General features: G+C 39.5%; 1 protein-coding gene across 5 annotated transcripts in view; it reads left to right on the top strand.

Annotated features, from left to right (window-relative positions):
* ryr3 (ryanodine receptor 3) overlaps positions 1–25,363 on the top strand; it is a 125,948-nt gene that overhangs the window by 49,164 nt on the left and 51,421 nt on the right. For all 5 annotated transcript variants that reach the window (XM_028604543.1, XM_028604541.1, XM_028604542.1 and 2 more), the window contains 21 exons: positions 1,100–1,204; positions 2,416–2,519; positions 2,988–3,071; positions 3,694–3,853; positions 4,430–4,574; positions 5,314–5,519; positions 5,901–6,075; positions 7,927–8,135; positions 8,411–8,574; positions 8,792–8,840; positions 8,950–9,110; positions 10,126–10,288; positions 11,253–11,339; positions 12,041–12,267; positions 13,455–13,667; positions 15,192–15,801; positions 16,331–16,531; positions 18,665–18,767; positions 19,911–20,045; positions 23,478–23,751; positions 23,992–24,106. In XM_028604543.1, the coding sequence (XP_028460344.1) occupies positions 1,100–1,204; positions 2,416–2,519; positions 2,988–3,071; positions 3,694–3,853; positions 4,430–4,574; positions 5,314–5,519; positions 5,901–6,075; positions 7,927–8,135; positions 8,411–8,574; positions 8,792–8,840; positions 8,950–9,110; positions 10,126–10,288; positions 11,253–11,339; positions 12,041–12,267; positions 13,455–13,667; positions 15,192–15,801; positions 16,331–16,531; positions 18,665–18,767; positions 19,911–20,045; positions 23,478–23,751; positions 23,992–24,106 (3,690 nt within the window). The remainder of the gene's footprint in view (positions 1–1,099; positions 1,205–2,415; positions 2,520–2,987; positions 3,072–3,693; positions 3,854–4,429; positions 4,575–5,313; positions 5,520–5,900; positions 6,076–7,926; positions 8,136–8,410; positions 8,575–8,791; positions 8,841–8,949; positions 9,111–10,125; positions 10,289–11,252; positions 11,340–12,040; positions 12,268–13,454; positions 13,668–15,191; positions 15,802–16,330; positions 16,532–18,664; positions 18,768–19,910; positions 20,046–23,477; positions 23,752–23,991; positions 24,107–25,363) is intronic.

Below are 25,363 nucleotides of genomic sequence, written 5' to 3'. Positions count from 1 at the left end.
GGGGAGAAAGGAAAGTGTGATAGCGTTCCACATTAACGCTTTTTTCTCTCTCACTCGAGACCGCTGCGTCCAACGTTACTAGAAGGTAGAGCGAGCTACAACTGACAGGGAGAGAGAGACATTGTATCACTACAGCCAATCCAGTCTGCTCAAAGCAATGGTCTTTTTCATAAATAGGTTGCACGTAAAGGTGGAAAAGTAGCTTCCACTTAAGGAGCCCTATGTCCTGTCTTTGTGTCTTTACTAGTTTAAGACCGACGCACTTGTCAATTTCCCGTCCAGCGCCCGCGACTAGGATTAGTGTGTTTGACAGGGTGGGTGGGGGGGCATCACGATGGTGGCTCTCCATTGTGATGTCAGCCAGCCATCACGATGGACGATGATATCGTCCATCGGCACAACCCTAATTAGGGAAAGATTACTTTTGCATCAGTAAATTCAAGATACAGCAAAATAATTAATTAATATTATGTATGTGTATTTTAAAAATGAGAAGTAATAAACAAGAGATTGTTTTAGGCATTAAGTCTTGCTCTATTTCACTTGTACACTATTTTTCAAAATACTGTAACATTTTTTGGTTATATTTTTGTGATTATGACAGCACATTGATTTGTGGTTATTATTTAGATCATAGAGATAACATTCTTGTAGAAAAATACTTTCAGTTTTGAAGAAAATCCACTTCCTGAATTGAGCTTGAACTCAAAAATAGTTGAAATATTGACCAACTGCAGCCAACTTTGCTGATTATTTCCACACTATTGCTGGTCTGCTGTTCCTTTTTGTTCAAGGATTGTTTGAAAATAAAATAAATCTTATGCATTTTTGAAGCCTTGGGGGGTTTCAGGAATCTCTCCAAAGAGATTAATTCAGTTTGTGTTACACACCAGTTATACTGTATATCATTCAGTTCTACAGTGGCCCTGAAGCACAAATGCAGACCTAATACCTTGGTGTAACAAAGCCAAAATAAAGGGAAAGTTGCTACAATCCACAGAATTCTAATACTTGCAAAGTCAGGAGGAATTTATTTGTTGGCCCATTGGCATCTTTTAATCATCCAACTGTACCATCTGTTTCCCTTCTCTCTCTGCAGATTGTTCTTCCCCCTCACCTGGACAACGTCCGGGACAAGCTGGCAGAAAACATCCACGAACTGTGGGGGATGAACAAGATTGAACTGGGCTGGACCTATGGCAAGGTAAAGCTGCTATCCATCATCAGAATTCAACACACAAAAACACCCTGGGTATATTTGGAAAGGGTGGCTGACAAAGGTCAAATGAGCCCTCTCCAGTAAAATGCATGTTAATGGCTCATTAACTCTAATATCTATGTCCTTTTGAAGTACATGGCAGCAGTTTGGGGTTGACTGCTGCTTCGGTTGACTGATATTGGCCTGTTAGTAAACAGCTACAGAATAAAAGGACGAGATATCAGCCTGTTCCAAACAGGCAAGTTTTCGACTGGCACTGCACTAGTGTTTTAAAATAATAGACAAAAATGAATCACTTTTCCAAACAAAATATAACAGACCTCTGGTATGGCTTGTTTAAGGCCTGAATATCAATTTGAAGACACAAATTACCATAAATGGTATTGGTGACAGATCTACTTAGTATATTCTGGTTGGTTACAAGTAATTATTTTATAAGGTCAGAAACTGTTAATTTTCAGTTGGATGTGCAGACATGTAGTTCATGGGGAAGTGGTTAACTGCAGTGAGTCCTTTTTATAACATTAAGATTTCAATCCTTCTTGCCTTCACAGTTAGTCTCTCTCTCTCTCCCATCATTAAACTGTCAGTCACTCTTCCTGCTCCCTGCAGACGAAAGTCTGTTAGAAGTCTAAACGCACACGCTGCCTCTTTTATACTGTAGTGGTTATCACGGAATCATTTCCCACTGAGGCTGTCGCCACAGTGGCCATTTAACAAACTTAATGAGTGTCTTACCTTCCAAGCGTATGGCATCAACATTAATTAAGACTGGGAGAAAGTTCCACTCGGAGGAAACTTAGGTCTTACAGTTTATTAAGGACAACATTTAGGTCCAAACACCTTCTTGGTATTTAATTTGCTGTAACAAACCTCTGAGTTCAAAGTGACATTGCACTGACTTCAAGACTGGATCAAGGACAGTTGAGGCTCTTGCCAGTGTGACTGTCTTTTCTGAGCTGATTAAGGCTTGTATCTGCTTTATTAAAAAAATAACAAAAAAATACCTGAGGCTAGAATTAGTCTATGTGGAAAACAATGTCCACTGCAGACTGCTTGGCTGCACTCCAGTTTTTTTAAATTTTCTGAACACTGAGCCACGCTTAATCATATTTTCTTTTTGGGGTGTTTTCGCAGTAATGGATGGACAGGTTTGTTGTGAATTCCTCATGTGACACCAACTGCTTTCTCCTCAGGTTCGTGATGACAACAAGAGGCAGCACCCTTGCCTTGTGGATTTCAGCAAGCTGCCTGAAACTGAAAGGAACTACAACGTGCAGATGTCTAGTGAAACACTTAAGTAAGGCTGGACAGATCACTAAATAATCCAATTACCTATTTTATGGAAACACTCCTTGCTGAAATGCTGCACGAGAGCAGATTGAGGCTCAGATTAAAGCAGTGCTTGTAATGACTTGCATCTCCTGAGTGAATTCCAGTATTGATTTGTAAGAAATATTGGGTCCAAAGCTTATTTGAGCCAACTACTGAGTCATCTCACTGTAAAAACATTTGGCTTGGCTCAATAAAGCCAAGCCAAATGCTCAATAAGCCATGTATCCACACAGACATATCCGGCTACTATTCACAATGTAATTATCGTTTGACTAAGATTTATCAATGGCTAATGAGCTGTGTTAAAAATGTAGCAGTTTCTCAATAGATTCTGCTGGTGTAAGGTTGAAACAAAGTGTAAGGGGGCTGGAGTATTGATATCAGTTTTGGTCTTTAGCTCTCTTTCTCCTTTAAAAATCTCTTTTATCCTCAGGACCCTGTTGGCGCTTGGATGCCATGTTTCCCAGGTCTATGTTAATGCTGAGGACGATCTGAAGAAAATAAAACTTCCCAAAGAGTAAGTTTGCAGTTTTTTTTTTTCTTATGACAGCCCCTTGAATATCAAGAAACAAATAGGATGCATTTTTCTGTATGCTACATGATGTCAACCGGTTAAAGTCTAGATGTTATGGAATATCCCTGTAGGAATATCCCTGTAGCAATATGATTGTCAGATTTACTGATGTTGATAATAGTTGTACATCCAGTCATGAATACACTCATTCTATAATTGTGGATTGAGTTTATTAAGGTAACAAAGGCATCATTGCTTACTTTGATTTTAGTCTTCCCACTCTGAAAGACACCATTAAATCTATTTTTAGTTAAATTTCACGTACTTTTAGAGCTTTTTGTTTGAATTATCTCCTTTTGAAAACGGTAACAAATGTTTTTGTTGTCAAGAAACGCGTATCTGAAACACATGAAGACACTGCAGCATTTTTGTTATTTACTTTGTAATGGTTGTATTTATTTAGAAAGTTATTTTGATATGGTATTCCCTTGCCTTTTGTTCAAGCTGTAATATCTGATACATTGGTTTTGTTACTAGATTGATAAAAGGTTGTTTGAGTGTTTTGGGAAACGGGAACATGATTTTCATAAAATGCAAAAGTTTTGTAATGTTGTTTCTTTTGCAGCTACATGATGTCTAATGGTTATAAGCCTGCGCCACTGGACCTCTCTGACGTGAAACTGACTGCAGGTCAGGAGGTTCTAGTTGATAAACTGGCCGAGAATGCACACAACGTGTGGGCCAAAGACAGAATTAAACAAGGATGGACCTATGGCATCCAGCAGGTAAAAGTCATTATTCCTTCCATTTAAAAATGAACTGGCAGTACACTAGTGTTTGATTTACATACTTTCTCTGTTGTTATTATTAAACTTTTTTTATTATTATTATACTGAATACTCTAAACAAGATAACTGGAGCCATCGCGTGTCCTTGTCTAAGCACGGTGTGTTCCTGAGGGCATGCATGCCCTCCCAGACCAGATAGGGGAGACATCATCGACTCTGACAAGATAACAATTGATGATTCATGATTTATTACATTTATTATAAAAAGCAGCTGTAGAGAGCTTTTCGTTAGGTCGTTGTCTGTACTATTCTGTAGTGCGGAGAAGGCCTCCTTGTTGGGTTCTCAAGTAAAATGAACTTTAATATCTCTTCAATGGTCCTGTCTATCATTTGATAATGTAATTATTCTAACATCTAGTATGGCCTTTAAATTAGAGTATAGTTATTAATGAATTATCTATTTTATTGGAGATTTTTGCTGAAACAGTATTTATATTATATGCTTGTCTTTATCCTACTTGCATGTTTCCTCTATTGTGTGTTTTAGCATGTTTTTTCTTCTTTTCGTGTCAGGATCTGAAGAGCAGGCGTAATCCTCGCCTGGTGCCATACGCTTTACTGGACGAACGCACAAAGAAATCTAACAGAGACAGTCTGAGAGAGGCCATCAGGACCATGGTTGGATATGGATATGACATTGACCCCCCAGACCAGGAGTGTAAGAACATGTTACTGACACAGTTGATGCCACACAAATACCTTATAAATCCTGGTTTAATGTTTTTGGCCAAGTTCAAATTTTACAGGGCCAGCTACAATTTAGGCTGACTGACTGTTGTAGGGTCAATGAAACCTGTATACAATAATTTCACTAGGTTAGAATACACAGTATAATCATGTGAAAGCACGGCTGTATTCTAGTTAACATTTCAGAAGTGGGCATTTGCAGAAAAAGTCCAATCCTACATTCATGGAGCTTAAGTGTCAACTCAAACAGGAATATAGTATTCACAATGGGATATTTTGGCTAATAATATTTTTTATTAAAACAGCTATGGAAACTGTTGTGAACCAGTATTACAAAGATATTTTGACCTAAATTCACATGTGCAGCCATCAGCTATGGACAGCTGTAGTACTACATGTTGTCAAGTTTCATTTGGCATTTTAACACTACAGTTTTCAAAATGATTACTTGCCAGTTTGCTTCTATTTCACATCAGGATTGACTTTGTTGGGATACTGTATGCACTAATTATTGTAGTATTATACTAAGGGCACTACATATTTTCATATTTAGTGGTATGGCCAATTTGATCAGTTGACCTCTAATTGTATACATTGATACTGATGCTAAAATGTTGGCTAAAATTAGCTACATATAATTTCTGTCATTTGTTAATTAACTAACCTATGAAGTCAAAGCATCTGTTTTTTTATGTTTCCCCCATCCCAAGCCCTCCATACAATGGAAGATGAGAACGTTGAGAACATCCGCTTCTTCCGTGTGGAGCAGACGTATGCGGTGAAGACGGGAAAGTGGTACTTTGAGTTTGAGGCCCTGAGTGGAGGCGATATGAGGGTTGGCTGGGCCAGACCAGGCTGCAGGCCCGATGTCGAAATGGGAACGGATGACCAGGCCTTCGTCTTTGATGGATACAGGGTAAACCAGCTCTGTTAGGACATATTGTACCATTTTACTTCAGCAGCAGCCATCATTCATCCATCCTTGCTGTATTACAGCTATACCAGCAATAGAGGGGAAGATGACTGGCCTGGCAACAAGTTATTTTAAATATTATGAGTTTTAAAGGACACTTTACTTTGAAATTCTGTGGACGTTCAATACTGATTATGAATCAGTATGATATGAGATACATTTTAGATCTTGGTGGAGGAAATAAATAGTTTAGTATAAAAATATACATTGTTAATGACCAATTTTTTGGTTCTTACAGTACAGTAGGCTTTGATAATAACCTTTCATTAGCAAGACCATATAATATATGTTGCTCAAACTTTATGCTTTGTCTTTTTTCTGAAGGGTCGACGTATGCACGCAGGCAGCCGCTACTTTGGACAAACTTGGAAAAAGGGTGACGTGGTCGGTTGTATGATTAACATGGAGGACAAATCCATGATTTTCACCCTAAACGGAGAGCTCCTGATCACCAGCAAGGGCTCTGAGCTATGCTTCACTGACTTTGAGACAGAGGACGGTGAGGGCTCCATAATCCAGTGAATGTATTTCTGCAGTGTTTCCTTAGAATTTTTGATGTGTTGAAGGTCAAAAAGTACGGGGTTATCTGCTAATGTTAGCTACCGACCGTTACTAGGGGTGGCAGTAGCTCAGTCCGTAGGGACTTGGGTTGGGAACCGGAGGGTTGCTGGTTCAAGTCCCAGTACGGACCAAAGTACAGAGTGTGGATTGGTAGCTGGAGAGATGCCAGTTCACCTCCAGGTGCTCTCTGCACCGTACCACTAAGGGCGGCACTGGCAGCCCACTCACTCATGAAAATCCTCAGCATGTCTGTGTGTATTTCAGGCCTGTGTGAAGTGATTCCTAACAAACAGAGTGTAAATTGTAAATTATAAAAAATGATTACCTTGAAACCATCCAGCAAATAGACGGTACCGTAGGGTGATTTAACGTCACCGCTTAAATCACAGACACAGTGACAGTTAACAGCAAAAATGAAACGCTGACATTACTTCCTACTTTTTCATGTTGATTTTGAGCAGTATGCACCCCCACTAACCTGGAAAACTGTTTTAAAAGAGTAACATTAATACAGCGTGTCGGAGGAATACAGCCTCTCATGCAGTGGGGCGTCAAAGGCAGAGGGACCGTCACCACAGCGTTAGCTAGCGTTAGCTAGCGTTAGCTTCTTGTCTCATTTGGGGTCTGATAAACCGTAAATTCATCAAATTCAGTGTCCACAATGCTATTTTCTAATAAACTGTAGCTGTCATATTTCACGGGACCCTGTTGTTTATTTGGTTGCAATGACTTGGCGAGTGATGATGTCCTGTCACTGTTCCAGTTGCTCACCCTAAAGGGAAGAGAGAACTGATGACAGTTTGCTTGTTGTTCAGTAGAGCACACGGCTCTGCAGAGTCGTATAATTATGACTTTGTGACTTTTCATAAACAGCTGAAGGAGCGGCGGTGCGCGGTGTACATAGCGGAAACCCTGTTGTGCGTCTGCCCTATTTTTGATACCGTGAAGGCAGAACTTTTACCGTGGTCGGTCACCGGTAATATCAACATAGAGGAAACACTGTTGCTAATTCATTTATTTATTCTGTGTTTCATCCACAAGTTCTCCAGAGGTAGGACTGGGGTTGTCTGACATTTGGCATGAGACAAAACAAAAGAAACCGTACAAAATGCTAATGATGTTGCAATTTAATGAAGTCCATTGTGGCAATGGCCCATTACTCTGTAAATGAACCATGCTTTAGGACAAGACAGAGAGAGTCACATTGGAATAAAGTTAGGTGATTTAAATTATTTGTTTTAGTTGAAAGAGTAATGAATTCTGCTTTATAGACAGCTAACATACATGATACTGAGTTTTTCCAACGCGAAGTAAAGGTACACATTTGTACGATGCTATATAAATACTGTGAAAGTATCAAAACACTCAACCAACAGAGAAATGCACACAGACAGTCTTCAGAAACTGTGCCTTCAAACAAGCCTCAGGACTTCTGTACGGTTGTGATGTCACAATTATAATGTATATAGGTAGAAAGTGTTTGGATAATGTGTTTTTTGAACATTAAAGCATTTAAACGTTTTCTAGTAAACCCAAACTACAAGTATGAACCTGAAAGTGAGCATGATATGGGACCTTTTATTAAATGTATTTCTTGAGGGCAGAGAGACCGATTATATTGTTAGTGGTAGGAAAACATCTTGAGTTAGTTTTTAATTAAAAGAAAAGAAAGGGAAGGAAACGCTTCAAATTGCAATAAGGGATGGCGTGACTGGTTGATATATTTGCTGTTTAGAATAGACCAATATTGGCCTGGCAAACACACCAATGTCCCTTAATTCTCCTCCAGGTTTCATCCCTGTGTGCAGTTTGGGTGTGAGTCAGATTGGACATATAAACCTGGGCAAGGACGCCAGCACGTTCAAGTACTACACCATGTGTGGTCTCCAGGAAGGGTTTGAGCCCTTCGGTGTCAACATGAACAGAGAGATCACCATGTGGTTCAGCAAGCGCCTTCCCACCTTTGTCAACATACCCCAAGACCACATGCATATCGAGGTGAAGAAGCATTTTCATTATCATTATTGTGGCTGTTGGTATTGTCCTGTTATGTTTCTGGCAACAAAGATTCTCATTCGAATAGTTCAGGTGGATACTGGTAACCTGCAGCTTTGGTAGCCAGTAACTACGAGTTTGGCCAGTTTCTAGCGTGCTGTATGCTTACAAACATAGCTATGATGAACAGGGCTGCTATAGTTGATGAACGTATTGATAATGGTTATCAATCTCCTTCTTTGGACTTTGATTCCCTCTCCCTGACTCCTACTCCTAAGGTGACGAGGATCGACGGAACGGTAGACAGCCCTCCCTGCCTCAAGGTCACCCACAAGACTTTTGGCACGCAGAACAGCAACAGTGACATGGTCTACTGTAGGCTGAGCATGCCTGTGGAGTTCTACTCGGCAGACAAGTTACTGGACGAATCACTGAAGCTCAGGTCAGACATCAGCGGTGCACTGGAACAGCAGTGGAATTGTTTAACTGTTGCCTGTCTGACTAGTAGCAATGTCAGATTAATCAATTTGATCATTTAGTCTCAGTCTGAGTTTATTTGCTCTGTTTGGCAACTGCAATAAAAGTAAGAAAATGAAAATGTTTTTTCCCAGATCACTTTGATGCTCTTAAAACATGTTGCTGTATTTCTGTCTCTGCAGCCATCCTCCAAAAGAAGATGGAACTGTTGACTATGGAAGCATCACAACTGTAAATCAACCCAAATTTCAAAGATAAAAATCTTAAAAATATTGTTATGGATGACTGCTCTCTGTTCTTTATGCGTAACATATTGTGCTCTGTGTTTTTTTTATGGCAGTACTACCACTCAGTGAGAGTGTTTGCTGGACAGGACCCTGCGTCAGTGTGGGTGGGTTGGGTCACACCAGACTATCATTACTATAGCAAAAACTTCAGCCTCGCCAAGACGCGAACAGTCACCGTCACCCTGGGAGACGAGAGGGGCCGGGTCCATGAGAGGCAAGCTCCTTACTTTTTCTATATATCTGGAGTTTATAGGATATTATGACATAGAGAGGTGTAATGTAGACAGGGAGAGTCAGCAGAATTACTGGGTTCTTGGAATAAATGAATAACTATAAAAAGTAAAGCATGTAAGTGAGTGTTGATGAAGAGTGAATGGACGCAGTTTTGGCTGTATGAAAACCCCCAAACTACTGCAAATAAAGGCAAAAGTATTTGGGAAATTCACTCCTGCAGTACCATGTAATTCCATAGACCCTGTCCAATTAGCAAATTAATTTAAATGAAAATTAATTTCCAATGGTAACATTTGAAACTACAATACTGTTTCACAAGTTAGTTTTGGTTCATTTGGTCTTTGATTTGCAAACGGTTGTCCTCAACTATTTTCAGACTTACTTAAAACCAAAGAGCAATCGTTCTCTGAACACACTTTTAAATTACTCATACCACAAATGATTTGCAGTAAAAGCATCTACGAACAAATGTCAAGGACAACACAATAATGTCCATGACTTTTTTTTTCCCATTATGGTGCTTGATGCTAAGACAGCAAAGATGCAGTTGACCTGGCAGCATTATAAAACAAATGAACACAATATCTTTATCATCATCATCATCATTAAAATGGTTCCCAGTCAACCCTATATGAATTATAAACATTTTAACCAGTGTGGTAAACTAAGACTTCTAGATTATTCATAAGCCCATATTGGAATGGCACTGCGTCTCCGGCTGAAGAACCAAAGACGTATTGACTTATTTTTTTATCATCCTTTTTTCATCCTCATTCAGTATTCAGCGGAGTAAATGGGAGAGAGAGCTTCTGTGTGTAACATAATGAATATGAATGAGGCAAGAGTCACAAGTCAACACAGATCAATGAATGTGACACGTAATGAAAATATATTGTGCACAAGGTAGTTTTTTTTCAATTGTCGTTGTCCTGTGGTTGTTCATGTTTACATGGATTTATGCATGCCAAGCCCATGTTCTGCTGGTGTTGCTGCAGTGTCCAGAGGAGTAACTGCTACATGGTGTGTGGAGCGGACGCAGTCGGCCCGTCTTCCTCCAGCCGCTCCAACTCTGACCTGGAGATCGGCTGTCTGATCGACCTGGCCACTGGCCTGGTGTCTTTCACTGCCAACGGCAAGGAGCTGTCCGCAACATATCAGGTAAATAAGGATAATAGCCCAGTTAGTGGGTCGTGGAGCACTAACGCACAAGAACACTCTGCCTCATAAACTTCAGTATGTGCAGTCATTATTTCTCTCTCCTGTGGTAAATATACAGTATTTCTCCTATGTATTCCTGAGAGTTGGCATATATTTTTTTATTGTCTAATCCATCTGGAGAAAAGCAGTCAAGTGTTGTTGAAGTCTTTGGCACTAAGACATGTTTGTATTGCCAGCACGCACTCAGAATACCCTCCTTCAGATAACAAACTAATTTGCACTGCTGTAAATTAGACCTGCAGAAAGGCAGTTAGGAAATTGCACAGTTGAATTCTCATCTGTTTTCAATACCAGAGTCTTAACAAAGACAGACATCTGCTTGGTAATCCTCATCTTGCCTCGTTGATCTTAGGTTTTAACGCATTAAGTTGAATACCTGACTAGACCACAAAATGATGCCTTGGGAAGCTTCTATCGCCCAAGTTATGTTCTCCTTCTTGTGCCTGTCATTTTCTCCCTATTTAGTCGTGAATCAGCTTCTTTTTTTTTAAAGGAGGGATTCTTCTGGGGGATTCAAGAGGCTTTTGACTTGATGAAAAGCTTCTTGTCCTGTTATGGCTTCAGTTTTTTCTTTCTCTTTGTATTCATCTTTTGTCTCGGATGGCTGTCATCAGTACACCAACTGATACTCATTGAGCTGGAATTTAAAACACCGGCTAATCCATGGGCCTTAGAGGTTAAAATCCTTCTGACATTTGTTGAAATTGCCACCAGAACTGACACTACAAAAGAGCAGAATGCTCATCATAAGATCTGCATCGAGCTGAAATAAGGACTTCTAAGGGGTTAGTTCAGGGCAGACCTGCCTTTTCTTTCAGTTTGGTGCATGATTAAATCCTATGAATCTGAATGATTAAATCTATGGTGTTGATGACTGAGCTTTGTTTTCTTCGTTTTGTTTCAGGTGGAGCCAAATACCAAGCTGTTCCCAGCTGTGTTTGTACTCCCCACCAGTGCAAACCTTTTCCAGTTTGAATTTGTGAAGATCAAGGTTTGTCTCTTTTCAAATCTAACAATATGCAGTGCTTGGACACGATATGGAGTGTAGCAGTGAAATAGAAAGTTTTAAATATTTATATTTAATCTTCCTCATTTACTAGTACTATAGTACACCTAACCTCAATTACAGTAATGAATAGATCACCATAATACAATATGAAGAACAATTTTTCATGGGTCTTCTTTAATGTTTGATGTCCTATCCTCAAATAATTGACGTTTTTGCTGTCATTAAGTATTTAGCTCTGTCAGCACATCAAGTAGTAGCAGTTAGAAGTAAACTATGATAAAGAAATACACACACACACACACACACACACACACACACATATACACACATATATATATATATATATATATATATATATATATATATATATATATATATATATATATATACACACACACACACACACACACACACACACACACACACACACACACACTATTTGGTATGATGTAAGGATAATAATTCTAGATGAAATATTAATTAAGTTTGCTCAAGGATCCCTCAGGGTCTCCACCAAACCTCCACAGATTTAAATCGCTTTTGAAGTGTTTTTAAAAAAATATATATTTATTCCAGGTTGTGTGATAAATTATTAAAACCAAAACCACTTCCATTAGTTAAGAATGTTTTCCTTTTTGAATATTATCTTTCATATTATTTCCGTCTTCTGCCTCTGCTCCCAGGATGCGATGCCGCTCTCGTCTGCCATATTTAAGAGTGAGCACAGGAACCCAGTGCCGCAGTGCCCGCCACGTCTAGATGTGCAGACCATCGTGTCCGTGCTGTGGAGCCGGATGCCAAACACCTTCCTCAACGTGGAGACTGCTCGGGTCAGCGAGAGGCACGGCTGGGTGGTCCAGTGTCTGGAACCGCTTCAGATGATAGCCGTACATATACCTGAGGAAAACAGGTGTGCAACAAGGATGAACATGTACTGTAAACACCTTTACCTGCTGTGCATGACTGGTCCAGGCCTACAGCCCAATGTTATGTTCAATTTTATTGATAGTATCAAATCATAACAAGTGTTATCTCAAGACACTTTACAGATAGAGTAGGTCTAGACCACACTCTATAATTGACAAAGACCCAATAGTTTCAGTAATTCCCAACAATTCCAGTAAAAAATGTTGTTGTTTACATCATCTAGAAAAAAAGAATTGGCCATAAGAGAGCCATGCCAGGTGCTTTGTTTTTTGTGTTAGGACATTGCATGTGCATTAATAATGAAAACCAAGTCTTTTAATAACACATTGTAACTCTATAGATGATTGATAGTCTCTGCCTCACACAAATGGCATTGTGTTGTTAATGTTAAGACCACATTTCCCATAAACCCTCGCTTTCAGTTGCAAATGTGAAATCTGACCTACGTCACGCAAAACACTGCATTTTGAGCTTTTTCATTCATCTGGTCTGGTTGTATGCCGTCGGTTCCCTGTTGTCTCAAAGCTAATGTGGTAATGATTTGCCGATTAAATATGGTTCAATGTTAAAAGTTGAAAGAATTCAACCTTGGTCTGTTTGATGAGTAGGTACAGTTAGAAACACTTGACCCAGCATTTGAGGAGTTTATATGTTCATCTTAGGAGTGATTTTTATGGATGAAATCTTTTATCAATAAATAGTAACTTTTATGAAAAAGAACATAGACGTTCAGTCAAGATTGTTTTGTCAACTATTTTTGGATAACTCACATCATCGCAAATATCATACTTAATTCCAATACTCGCCACAATGACCTAATACACCAAGAAACATTAGAAGGGGTGGTTACCATGGTGTACAGGGGATATTTAACCTCACAGCATATATCGTCATATCGCCTAGTTCCTTTGGTGAAAACAATGGTTGTCGGGTGGCCATGACGCCAGGTTAGCTCAGTTGGTAGGGCGGGTGCACATGTAGAGGTTTATTCCTCGACACAGAACGTCCAGGGTTTGAGTCCGACCTGTGCGGTTTCCTGCACGTCTTCCCTCCCTCTCTCTCCCCCCTTTCAAAAACAATGGTTGTCTAGTTTTCCACATACAGTACTGTATAAACTGCTGCAGTGTAAATGGTTCTCCATTACCACATTTATTTCCTGCTTTCTTCTAGGTGTTTGGACATCCTGGAGTTATCGGAGCATGAAGACCTGAAAAAGTTCCACTACCACACACTGAAGCTGTACTGTGCCCTGTGTGCCCTGGGAAACACCCGAGTTGCTCACGCCCTCTGCAGCCACTTGGACCAATCCCAGCTCCTCTACACAATTGACAACCAGTACCTCTCTGGCATGCTGAGAGAGGGCTTCTACAATGTCCTTATCAGGTGTGGTATTTGCAGTTTGAACATAATCGGATTTGATTTTGTTTTGTTTTGGATTGATTTTTTTATCATCTTTACTTTCCCTGCAATTTGGGAAATTTGCTTTTTATTTAAGAAATGGAAGAGTAGAAATTGTAGTGGGAAATATAATAAATGCTGCTGTCAATGATACAAAATGAAAGTCTACACTGACATAGACACTTAATCCTTCATCCTAGACTACGTATATACCTGTCCTCTTAATATTCTAAATATCCTGAACTTTTGCACATCCCTCACAATTTTGCACATCTTGCACTAATCCATAAAGGCTCTTTTTTTCTTTCTTAAAGGTCCCATGGCATGAAAATTTCACTTTATGAGGTTTTTTTAACATTAATATGCATTCCCCCAGCCTGCCTATGGTCCCCCAGTGGCTAGAAATGGCGATAGGTGTAAACCGAGCCCTGGGTATCCTGCTCTGCCTTTGAGAAAATGAAAGCTCAGATGGGCCGATCTGGAAGGTTACCTCCCCTTTCTCTGCTTTGCCCGCCCAAAGAATTTGGCCCACCCATGAGAGAGAGACATCATGGCTTTCAAACGAGCAAAGTGGTAGTTGGTCAAGGCCACATCCACCCTCCACCTTGCCCCCCCCCCCTCTCCTCTTCAACAGCTACAGACACAGAAATGGCACATACTAAGGAAAGCTCATTGTGGGACTGGCTCTAGTGGCTGTAATTCTGCGCCAAGGCTGAATTTTGGGAAAGAGACTTCAGATACAGTATTAGGGGACCACTAAGGTCTATATAAAAGCATCCAAAGAGCACCATGTCATGGGACCTTTTAATGTTTAACAGTTATATGTACTTATTTGTTTCTGTATTTATTGTTTGTTAATTTCATAGTAATGTTTAGTATGATAATGTATGCACCAACAACCAAGGCGGATTACTTTGTAGTGTTGAAATTTAACAACCTTAACTTTCATGCACAAAAAAAAGTAAAAAAATATTTTTACTCATCAGAGAATCTAATTATGAACAACGTGATGTGTGACAAGTGCACACAGTAAATTTATCATAATCTTGCCTCGGTGTAATCCAGTGTAATTGGGTCTCTTTTCTTCACATTATGTCAATAAATTCTCAACCACAGACACACATAATTGAATTTTACATGTGAATTTCACCTGCTCCATTCAAGACATCATCCTTACCTCCATTACTGAAAATGAGTGTAAGTGGAGGGGTGTTAACATCCCTCTGGGTGGGGAGTTTTGTCCTAAACCTGTGATTATGGTCCACAATGCGTTTGAGAGCTCAGCATCTCAGCATCTAGTCAGGTAATTGCTGACTCATTGGTATTGATCAACAACCCTGTCGACTTCCATAGATATATTATGGTAATTTTGTGCTGTGGGGATAAACAAATCCTTACCAATTGCACATTTATACCACTTAGAGAGATATTTTTAAACCCAGACTGAGAATAATGGCCAATGCCTCCAGACGTGCGTGATGATTGAATTGATGTTCTTCTCGTTGCCAGCATCCATCTTGAGACTGCAAAGGAGGCTCGTCTGATGATGAACAGCGAGTTCATCATCCCTGTGACGGACGAGACTCGCTCTATCAAGCTGTTCCCTGATGAGTCCAAGCGGCACTCGCTGCCTGGCGTGGGCCTGAGCACCTCCCTCAAACCTCGGGTCAACTTCTCCGCCGTCGGCATCATCAACACAAAGCGCCAGCAGTTCCTCTACAGCCCCCAGATTCCTCTTGGCATTCTGAAAGAGAAAGCCATCAGCATGCTCACTGAGGCCGTGCAAGGCGGAGGAACACACATCCGAGATCCGGTAGGCGGCAGCGTGGAGTACCAGTTCGTTCCCATCCTGAAGCTGATTGGGACACTCTTAATAATGGGAGTCCTAACCAGTGACGAGGTGAGACTGATTCTCCTCCTGATTGACCCCAACGTGTTCGGAGAGGCCAAGGAGGGTCAGGAAGCCAAGGGGGATGAGGTGGCCGTGGTGGGGGAGAAGGAGGAAGTGAGCAAGAACGAGGAGAAGGCTGTGGAGGCGGGAGAGGAGGAGACAAAGGAGAGTAAACCGCAAGTTAAAGGTCTGCTGGAGAAGTCGCTGCCCGAGTCTGTCAAACGCCAGGTAATAAAAATTTTCATAAAAGCATCAACACCAATTTTAGCAATTAAATGTGAGATTGGAAATGCTTGCATAAAACTAAGTCCATCAATAATATTCCTAGGTTTTAATGAAATTTAAATTTTCCCCATCATATTTGCCTTCATCCGATTCAGTACACGGATTCCTTGTGTCAGCAATTCAGAGCGTTCATGATTTATCTCTCAATGAGAAGTGAGTGCCTGAGTGCAAAGCAAGGCTGTGGTTGAATACTAATGTTGCTATCAATGACAGAAAAGCCACCACACTGTACACATTAAAACTTAAACACAGTTTTGATCTTCGTATTATGGAGATGGAGGCAGATAATCTCTTGGAAATGGCAATAATATGTGAGGTTTCTCTCTCTTTAGCATATAGAAAAAAAAATCAGTTGATAAGAAAATGATCTTATTCAGAACAACATCAAACAATACAGACACAGACAGAGAGATCAACTTTTACTTCTAAATGTACTCTAAGTTGCCATTCTTGCTGAATTTCTTTTTTTCAGATGTGTGAGCTGCTGCACTACTTCTGCGACTGTGAGCTGAAGCACCGTATAGAGGCCATCGTCTCCTTCTCCGACAGCTTCGTGTCCAAGCTGCAGTTCAACCAGAAGTTCCGCTACGATGAGCTGATGCTGGCGTTTAACATGTCCGCCGCCGTCACTGCCAAGAAGACTAAAGAGTTTCGTTCACCCCCACATGAGCAGGTAAAATATTGTAGTAGACCAACCAGGATGTATATAATGAAAAACTGTTTACATCCTGTCTGAGATGTAATTTAAGTTCAAGGTGGTTTGAAGTATTAAATAGGAACAAATCCCCAGAATGATCACTCGAGCCCTCAGGTGAAAAAAAATTAATGAAATTGAGGCACAGGCTCAGGGTTTTGTAGTTCTCTGAGTGCCTTTTAGTTTCATGTTGTCCCTTAACTTTATTTTCAGCTGGTATTTCCAAAGGGTAAATTGGGCCATATGTGAGGCTACATTATAAAATCGAGGCTAAAAGGCTGACATTTAAGAGAAGAAAATTATTAGTCCCAAAAGGGTGACTTTGCATTATACTGTTTTCAAGTGTACTGGTCAAGATACCTGTAGAAACAGCATCAATCCACTAGTTTATAGGTGCAAGGTTTTTTAACCCCAAGTTAAAAAACAACAACAATATCAACAGAATATTAAAGCACAAACCATGAGGCCATAGATGCTGCTAGGAAACCTAAAACCTAACTAACCTAAATCAAATCAGCCTATACTATCTGAACCTTTAAGTCCAAAAATAGTCGCATCTTTTAAGGGTTTATTTGCTCTTACAACAGATGTTGAAGCAATCTGCCTTTTTCGCTTTTGAGTGGTCAGACTCAGGTTTCGTTGTGCGATGCCATCAGGGCAATGGTCAGTCTAGGGGCGTATGGACCAATGTAACCCTTATTGTTTATTTAGTTCCACATTAGCTGTTACTCTGGTTACAGCTGCTCTTCATAATGTCCATTTTTGGGATTAAATTGTAATGACTTTTTTATTAAATTACCATTATGGGCCTATATACTGGACTCCCTCTACTATTATGTCATGTGTATGTACCGTAAATACTAGGAATACAGGGAATGTCTGGACCAACTTGCATTCATGTTATCATTTAACTGTTGGATGATCGAAAAACTTAATTTAAAAATCAATGGATTCATCCTTTTCTTGCTTTTTTATGTTTTAAAATATAAGAAGCACAAATAGAAGCAGTTGAAATATATGTCCCGTGATTAAGAATTTGCTCCTTAGTGGCGTACTATAACCCAAACTAAAGCGTATTCATGGATCTCAGTTGTGCTCTCCCTTACACCACATGCTTTCAGTGTTTTTCAAACTATTGTGCAATAACTGCGTCAGCACACTGAAGTGCCAGGGTCTCAGATCTTTGTAGCTAATGAGTAGGCCCAATATCCGTATCTCTTTCAGTGTGCCTCAGAGCCAGAGTTGAGAGGAAGAGAGGGCTACAACATTATTCATTCTTCCCAGTAGCTAGAACGTCCCAGCCGTTTATTTTCTGTATGTGTTCAGATCACTTGCTTTTGTGCCGAGTAAAGTTCTTCCATACAACACAGCATTGCCTTAAGAGCCAGTCAAAAGTTTAGATCTGCACGGCTGCAAAGCTTTCATGTTCAAACTATTTAATTGCACTTCCTCTGAGCTGCAAAACCTTGCAGATAAGCACACGCCTACAGCTATACTCTGATCCCGGAAGAATAAGTACTGTAGTGGTCAGCAGCAGGTGTATACTGTGGGCAACATTCTCCAAGATTGCTGTATGTTCCTCCCATGGTTTATTAAAAAGCCCTGCCAGAAATAGACATCAGATAAGCCTAAGCTGGACTCTGCATTTGCTTAGCCCAAGAAAGCATATCATGTATATTTAGGCTTGTTAGCTTGTGAAATACAGCAAACACAGCAGATGTCTAGCTATTTGGAATAATGTATCATTAAAGCTATTTCTAAGTCATGTCATTAACGTAAAAAACGGTTTTAATTTTTACTTGTCACAAGATTTGATGTAAAATTCTTCAGACTATTTCTCTCTGCACTGATCAGGAAGATTCTATCTGAACAGCCCATGTGAGCACTCACTGCAGGACACTACACAAGTTTCTGCTGTTGAGTCATGACTCAGAATAATAATGGTGCTATCCTCCCTGGATGCCATCCTACTTTTATGCATTCTTTCACACGTTCTTGTGTGCTTGTTTGCTTATTTCTTCCTCCTTTTCCTGTACTTCGTGATTTGTAAAACAGTTTTTCATATTCCCTTACCTTCTCTCTGCTTCTAACCTTGTTGTCTGTCTCTTGCAGATCAACATCCTGTTGAATTTCAGTGCAGGAGAGGACTGCCCCTGCCCCGAGGAGATCCAGGAGGAACTCAACTCCTTCCATGAAGAATTGCGACTGCACTGTGGTAGAGTCCAACTGCTCCCTCAATTCTTTTACAAATATTGTTGTTTTTAGTTCATAGATATTAATTCCCAGTAGAAATATCTTCTCACACAAACGGATTCTTCTTTATCTTTTTTTTTTAACGTCTATTTATTTGTATTTTAGAAGGAAAACATATTGCATAAAAAAAAATCTATAAAATATTCCAGAAATAGTTTTACAAAAACATTTACATACACAGACACAAACACAACAGGTGCTGTACAAAAGATAATCAGATTAGATAATAGTACAAAGCTGCTCCACATACTTATTGACACACCTCAGGTAGTTATCATAGCTAAGAGTTAAGGTAAGAGCCAAGGGGATATTTATTGCCTAGCTTCTACTATATCAATGAAGGGTCTTCTAAAATGTTTCAACGGAACCACGCAATGTATATCTGAGTTTTTCCAGTTTTAGGTGCTGCACGACATCTTTGATCAACTTAGTGAAAGTGGGGGGTTGTGCTTGTTTCCAGTTCAATAGAATTAATCTACACGCTAGAAGGGTTATGAATCTTGCTACCGAGAGAGAGGATAACAGGACTGTCCTCTCCCGGTACTCCAAATACAGCCAACACTGGGTTAGGTTTAACCGTTTCCAAGAATATCAGACAAAGTTTTAAATATTGAGTCCCAGAAACTGGATAACTTTGGGCACAACCAGAACATGTGCCCCAACGAGGCAGGAAATATCCCACATCGGTCACATAGAGGATTTATATTAAGGTACATTTGAGATAGCTTGACCTTAGAAAGGTGGAGACAATGCAACACCCTGAACTGTATCAGGCCATGCCTGGCACATATAGATGCTGAGTGCACACCCCTCTGTGCCTTCTTCTTTATCTTTGACTTAAAAAAAAAAAAAAAAAAAAAAAAAGGTTTTTGGGGTGTGATAAACACTCGTCATGTGCCTGGTGTGAAATGGAGGCTACCAGTCTCTTTGACCTGACCTGTTATCAGAAATATTAAAACACCAACATACTGGTATCTTAACATACTACACTTAAACCCTTTGACATAGTTGAACTTGAGGGCCAATGCAACTAACTTTGTGCACATTTAAGCACTTAATACAAAATGTTTCTGAGTGTCTGACAGAAATGAGTTTTCCCTTGCAGGAATTCCCGTGGAGGAGGAAGAAGAAGAGCAGGACACTTCTATAAAAGGCCGTCTCCTCGCTTTACTCTACAAGATCAAAGGTCCGCCTCAGAAAACAGAGGAGGAACCCACAGAGAAGGAACAGGCAGCTCCCAGTAAGTAACTCTGAACACCAAAGAGGAAAATGGCCTTGAAAGTGTACTTATTGGCTGTATAAGTGTCTGAATACCTCATAGCTCAGTATTTTTGTGACATTGTAAGATATTAAGATGCACTTTTAGTTCACAATAAATAGTAACAAAATAATTTAAAAAAAACGTGCGGACAGACTAACCTTTAAGCATAAGGTGATTTCAAAAATGGCAAACTGTTGACAAAAGGCATTATACAAATGTACTGTCAAACCAGCGCAGTTAGAGTTTCATTACAGGTATAACATTTAATGGTGAAAATCCCTACAAACTCAAATTTGTAAACTGTTTCCAACTGACATCATTGTTTGTCTTATTTCAAACAATGATGCAGATAGTAGTTGGAGACTAACTTTTATCAATTTAACGTACATCTTGGTGCTACACAACTTGCACAGGATTTCAGTGTTGTTGCCATATCAATATCTATTCAATATCTAAAGGTTTGGTGGAAAGTAAATAAGCCATAACAATTAAAAATATTTCTTTGGTACGCCACATTTAAAATTATCAAATTTGTATTGAAAAACCTTGAACCAGGTACAGATTTATCCATCATAATTGATACAAAACATAAGACACTGCCCAGCTACTAGTTTGGCAAGCCCTTTGCTTCAATCTGGGGTCAGTGGTTTCATTATTCTTTTCTGCTGCCCTTTGCTGAAAGCATGGTTATGTTCTGTTTCAAATAATAGACTAATGGACAACCACAGCAAGACTCTCTGCTATAAATTTTAATGCTTTACTCCAGCCTTCCACACCTAGCATGCATTATTGAAAAGCTTCATAAGTGGACAGATGATGTGATTCAAGATGATTCTGATAGACCTCATATTAAGATCATATGGAAGTAGGCGTATTACTGTAAATGATGGGTGGAAAACAAGCTGTTTCTCTTCAAGTCTATGTTATATCAATGTCTTATCTGTACATTTAGTACTATGCATCCTAGTGAATAATCTGAATAACGCCAAAATCAATCAAACCACTTTATGAAGTCTTTGAAACTAAAATCATTACTGCAAGTTCATCATCATCAAAAGACCCAACATATTCTCAATTTGATTCACCAAATACAGCTTTCTTGGCTGTGGGAGAACACTGTGGCATGGTCATTTTTATAAAGATTAGTGCATTACACTAATATAACTAATAAAAAGCTAATTTAATTCTTTAACACATCCTCAAAATCAAATCTGCTGTTCATTGTCAGGGCTCCATATGTTGCCTGCTGATGACAGCTGAGTCTTTGTACTTATAGTCTTTTAAGGACTGTGTTGCTTATGTGCTCCACATAAATACCAGATGTTGGAACTTGATAGTAAATTATCCTTTTACTCACTCCTACATCACTCTACATCTGCTTTAAGTGGACTGACTACATCTTGACGGGACTCATAGTGCTACAGGATTCTTTTGTCAGTGGTTAACTTCAGCCTTGCTGGGTAAGGTAGACACTGCGCCTATATGGTTGTGCTACATTATATGTGTTTTGAAAAATAAATAGAAGCAAATGACAGGTTTGATATTTTGTTAAAGCTACAAATTAACAGTACGGCCAACTTTGTGTTTGGTCTGTGCTGAAAATCTGGAGCAGGCTATGAAACGCTTTTAAAAATGGCACCATATTGACTGTGTGGTCAATTGCAGAATAGCTTCCAGACAGGGTAGTTTTTTTTGTGTTAGTGATGACTCCCATGTGAGCCACTGTTTGAGACGATGCAGAGCAGATGTGAATCTGCGAGACATTGACCTTCAGGGCAGCTGCCTCCCTACCCTTTTCTCTCTCTCTCTCTCTCTCTCTCTCTCTCTCTCTCTCTCTCTCTCTCTCTCTCTCTCTCTCTCTTTGTATCTGTCTCGTCTCTCATTAGGATTCTGCTTGAATCTGACCCTTCCTTTGCCACAGATGTTGGGCTGTTTGACATAAACACTTAAAGTCCAGCGATAGCTTTGGAATAACAATGTTATCATTTGGAGAGGTGCAGCATTTAGCTACAGCTCTTCATTTATCACTACAGTTCACTGAGTTCCTCTGTAGTTGTATTCAATTTTATTGTTGCTTGTCTGTGAGATTAAAGTTTGATGAGACCTTAAAACAAAGTTTCAAAGGATCACACAAAAAACTCTGAAATCTGTCTCTATATCTATTTTGTATTCTGTGCTCTAGTATAAATGCATGAGGTAGAGACATGTTATTCCATATTTATTTTTTTTATAAAAAAAAAAACTTTTTAAAGGGTGCCTGGGGAACCGAGGACACAGCTGTTTCTCAACAGTCCTTGAAAACCGTCACACAGTTTCTTCCAAGGAGTCAAGTTTTAAAGGAAAAGCAAAAGTAAATTATTCCCTAACCGTTTATAAGTCAACTTACTGCAAGAAGAAAAAGGTTGAGTATAGTAGTAGCCTCTGTAGCTGCATTTTGCAATATCATTATTATTATTTTATAGTGACAGATCAGATCACACATACCTAACTGAATTCCCAGACTGCCAAGCCAGTCATATAATACTTTAAAGTTGTTAATGTAATAAAATGATATGTTTGATCATGAGTAGCAAAAACCTGTATGATAATTTAAACCAAATAATACACTTTTCCTACCAGGAATCAACTTAAATACCGTAAAGCATTGTTTGAAGGTTTAAAATGGCATTCCTGATGCAGCACATGGTTGGACCTGGAGCAGATGTTACAGTATAAGCTAGCCTCAGCATTTTGTTAATATTATATCAATAATGTTTTTTCTGGTTGCTGGACTTTAAATTCTAATAAACCAACTAGTGTGATGTTGAAGAGGATCTTGTTCCACACTGTAATTTTTTATCCCATTGTTTTTGGCCTCTAAAATTGTGTTTTTCTTTAATATATGTGTGTGTGTGTAAGTGTGCATCTGTGTGTTACCTTGATTCGTACATAGGACAAAATAACACAGCTACAGAACCTTGACTTATCTACAGTGAGCATAAACACAATGGGACTGCAAGCCCAATAGTACTTAATTGTGCTTGTACCACTGAACACCTCTTGTAAATCTGTCACATTTTTGCACAGCACGTTATTATAAGACATTTTATATAAGACACAAAGAAAAATTGACTAGAGTTGTTGACATTTGGCACTTGTTTTGACCCCCTACAAAGCTCCAATGAGTTCTAGTTTGTTGGAAATGTCAGGACGATGCTTTTTATTGATGCTGCATTTTTTGCATGTAAGTTCTTTTAAAGCCGATTAAACAACTTTCCATGTCAGTGTTTCCAAATGACATTGAATGGTTAGAATTAGATTAGTGTTGGTCATACCACCACTAAGCCATTGCCTCTGATAGGAAAGCTGCACTAACTTTACTACCTCTGTAGAATTATTCACTGTTTGGATATTGAATTCCCACTTCTCCAGCCAACCTGAAGGAGCTGATCTCCCAGACCATAACCAGCTGGGCTCAGGAGTCTCACATCCAGGACCCAGAGCTGGTCAGAGTGATGTTCAGCCTGCTAAGGAGGCAGTATGATGGCATTGGGGAGCTTCTCCGGGCCATGAAGAAATCCTACACCATCAGTGCTGCGTCTGTGCAGGATGCCATCAACCTGTTGGTATCGCTAGGTCAAATCAGGTCACTTCTGTCAGTACGCATGGGCAAAGAGGAGGAGAAATTGATGATTGATGGACTCGGGTAAGAAAATGTGTAGCAATAAATGCAGTGACTTCTATCAAGTTTGTTTTAATACTATGTCAATTGTAATGTAAAAATATGATGAATGATAAAAGTTCGTTACACAGTTGTTCTTCATTGCACATGACTTAGATACATTTTCTCAACTGTGCAGTGTTTCCAATGTGCTCTATATTGCCTAAAAAATTTAGGATGTACAATATATCATGAACATCACAAACCACTTTCTTGTGTTCACAGCGACATCATGAACAACAAGGTTTTCTACCAGCATCCCAACTTAATGAGAGTGCTGGGCATGCACGAGACTGTCATGGAGGTCATGGTCAATGTACTGGGAGGAGACAAGTCACAGGTACGAAAGCGTTAACTACGTTCTGTATTAGCTGTGATCAGTACACCCCAGTGCTGTCAAGTTGTTATAAAGTAAAATAGTTGACAAACAATCTTAGTTTAGTATCCACTTAAACGCTTGTTCTGGAGCTTTTGACATTCCTCATCAGCAGACTGAGTTTGCTCGGTTGCCATGGAAATGTTGATGTTTAAACTTTTTAGGATTCTGAGCACCTGTACGACTTCCCATCCATGCAGACTTAAAAGTTCAAGTAAATAAGTAAATAGTAATTTAAACAGAATTTAACCCTTGCAAGGGTCAGCTTGTTGGCCTTCTCTTTAATCCCCACAAAATGTGCTGGAATTTTAAGAGTTATAAAAATGTATTTACCTCTTTTTGTAACATATTAAGGATCCAGGGAATCTTTGTAAGAACTTAGTAACGTAAAGGTTAAAGTTTTTCACATCTTAGAGTGCTATGGAGCAGTGGGTCCACGTTTTGTTTCTCGTGCATTCATTCACTTGTGTTCGCCTGTGGGTGAAATGATTTAGATCCAGAGTTTTGTACCTGCGACTATTTAATTGAAAAGCCTTTACAGAGGCTAACCTTTTAAGCTTTATAGGTTGTATACTGATCTCAGGAAAACAAACTGTATTCTAAGAAGGTGAAGTAAGCCAAGATCAACAACCTAATACTCTGAAAAACCACAAGGGTAATAGTGAGGGCAGAGAAGGGCAAGAGAGGGGTGAAAGGAGAGGCCTCTGAAGCCAGTCCTTTTTGGGCAGTGCTGACAGAAGCTGGAAGAGATGGTTGTGATTTAATGCCAAGTCCAGTGCCAAGCATGAATTAAACCTCAGACAGAAAGACCTCAGGGAGACATTCAGGCCTTCACATTGGATTGTGGCAGTCTCATCACACAGTCTCAGACATAAATTCCAGACCAGTTTACTGCCACTTGATATGTGCACTTCCCTTACTGTGGCCATAATTAGTGGCATTACCACAGCTTGTAAGTGTATAGGGTTTACAATATTTACTCTTACAGTTACATATTGATTATATGTTACAATTCTGTAACATAATCAAGGTATAATATACAATAAGTTTTCTATTCTTCAACCCAGACTTTCAATAAAATGTGCACCGTGTTACCACACAGGTAGCATTAATATGGAGTAACATTTCACAAAGCTTAAACACATGAAAAAGATAATATTGGTTTGGCTTTTAGAAGTAGAAAAATTTAGCAATTTGTCTGATGATGAATGAGATTTTCTG

The sequence above is a fragment of the Perca flavescens genome, chromosome 18 (genome assembly GCF_004354835.1).
Source record: "Perca flavescens isolate YP-PL-M2 chromosome 18, PFLA_1.0, whole genome shotgun sequence".
Taxonomy (NCBI): domain Eukaryota; kingdom Metazoa; phylum Chordata; class Actinopteri; order Perciformes; family Percidae; genus Perca; species Perca flavescens.
Note: the sequence above shows the minus strand (reverse complement) of the source record. Positions and strands in the feature narration are given on the sequence as shown.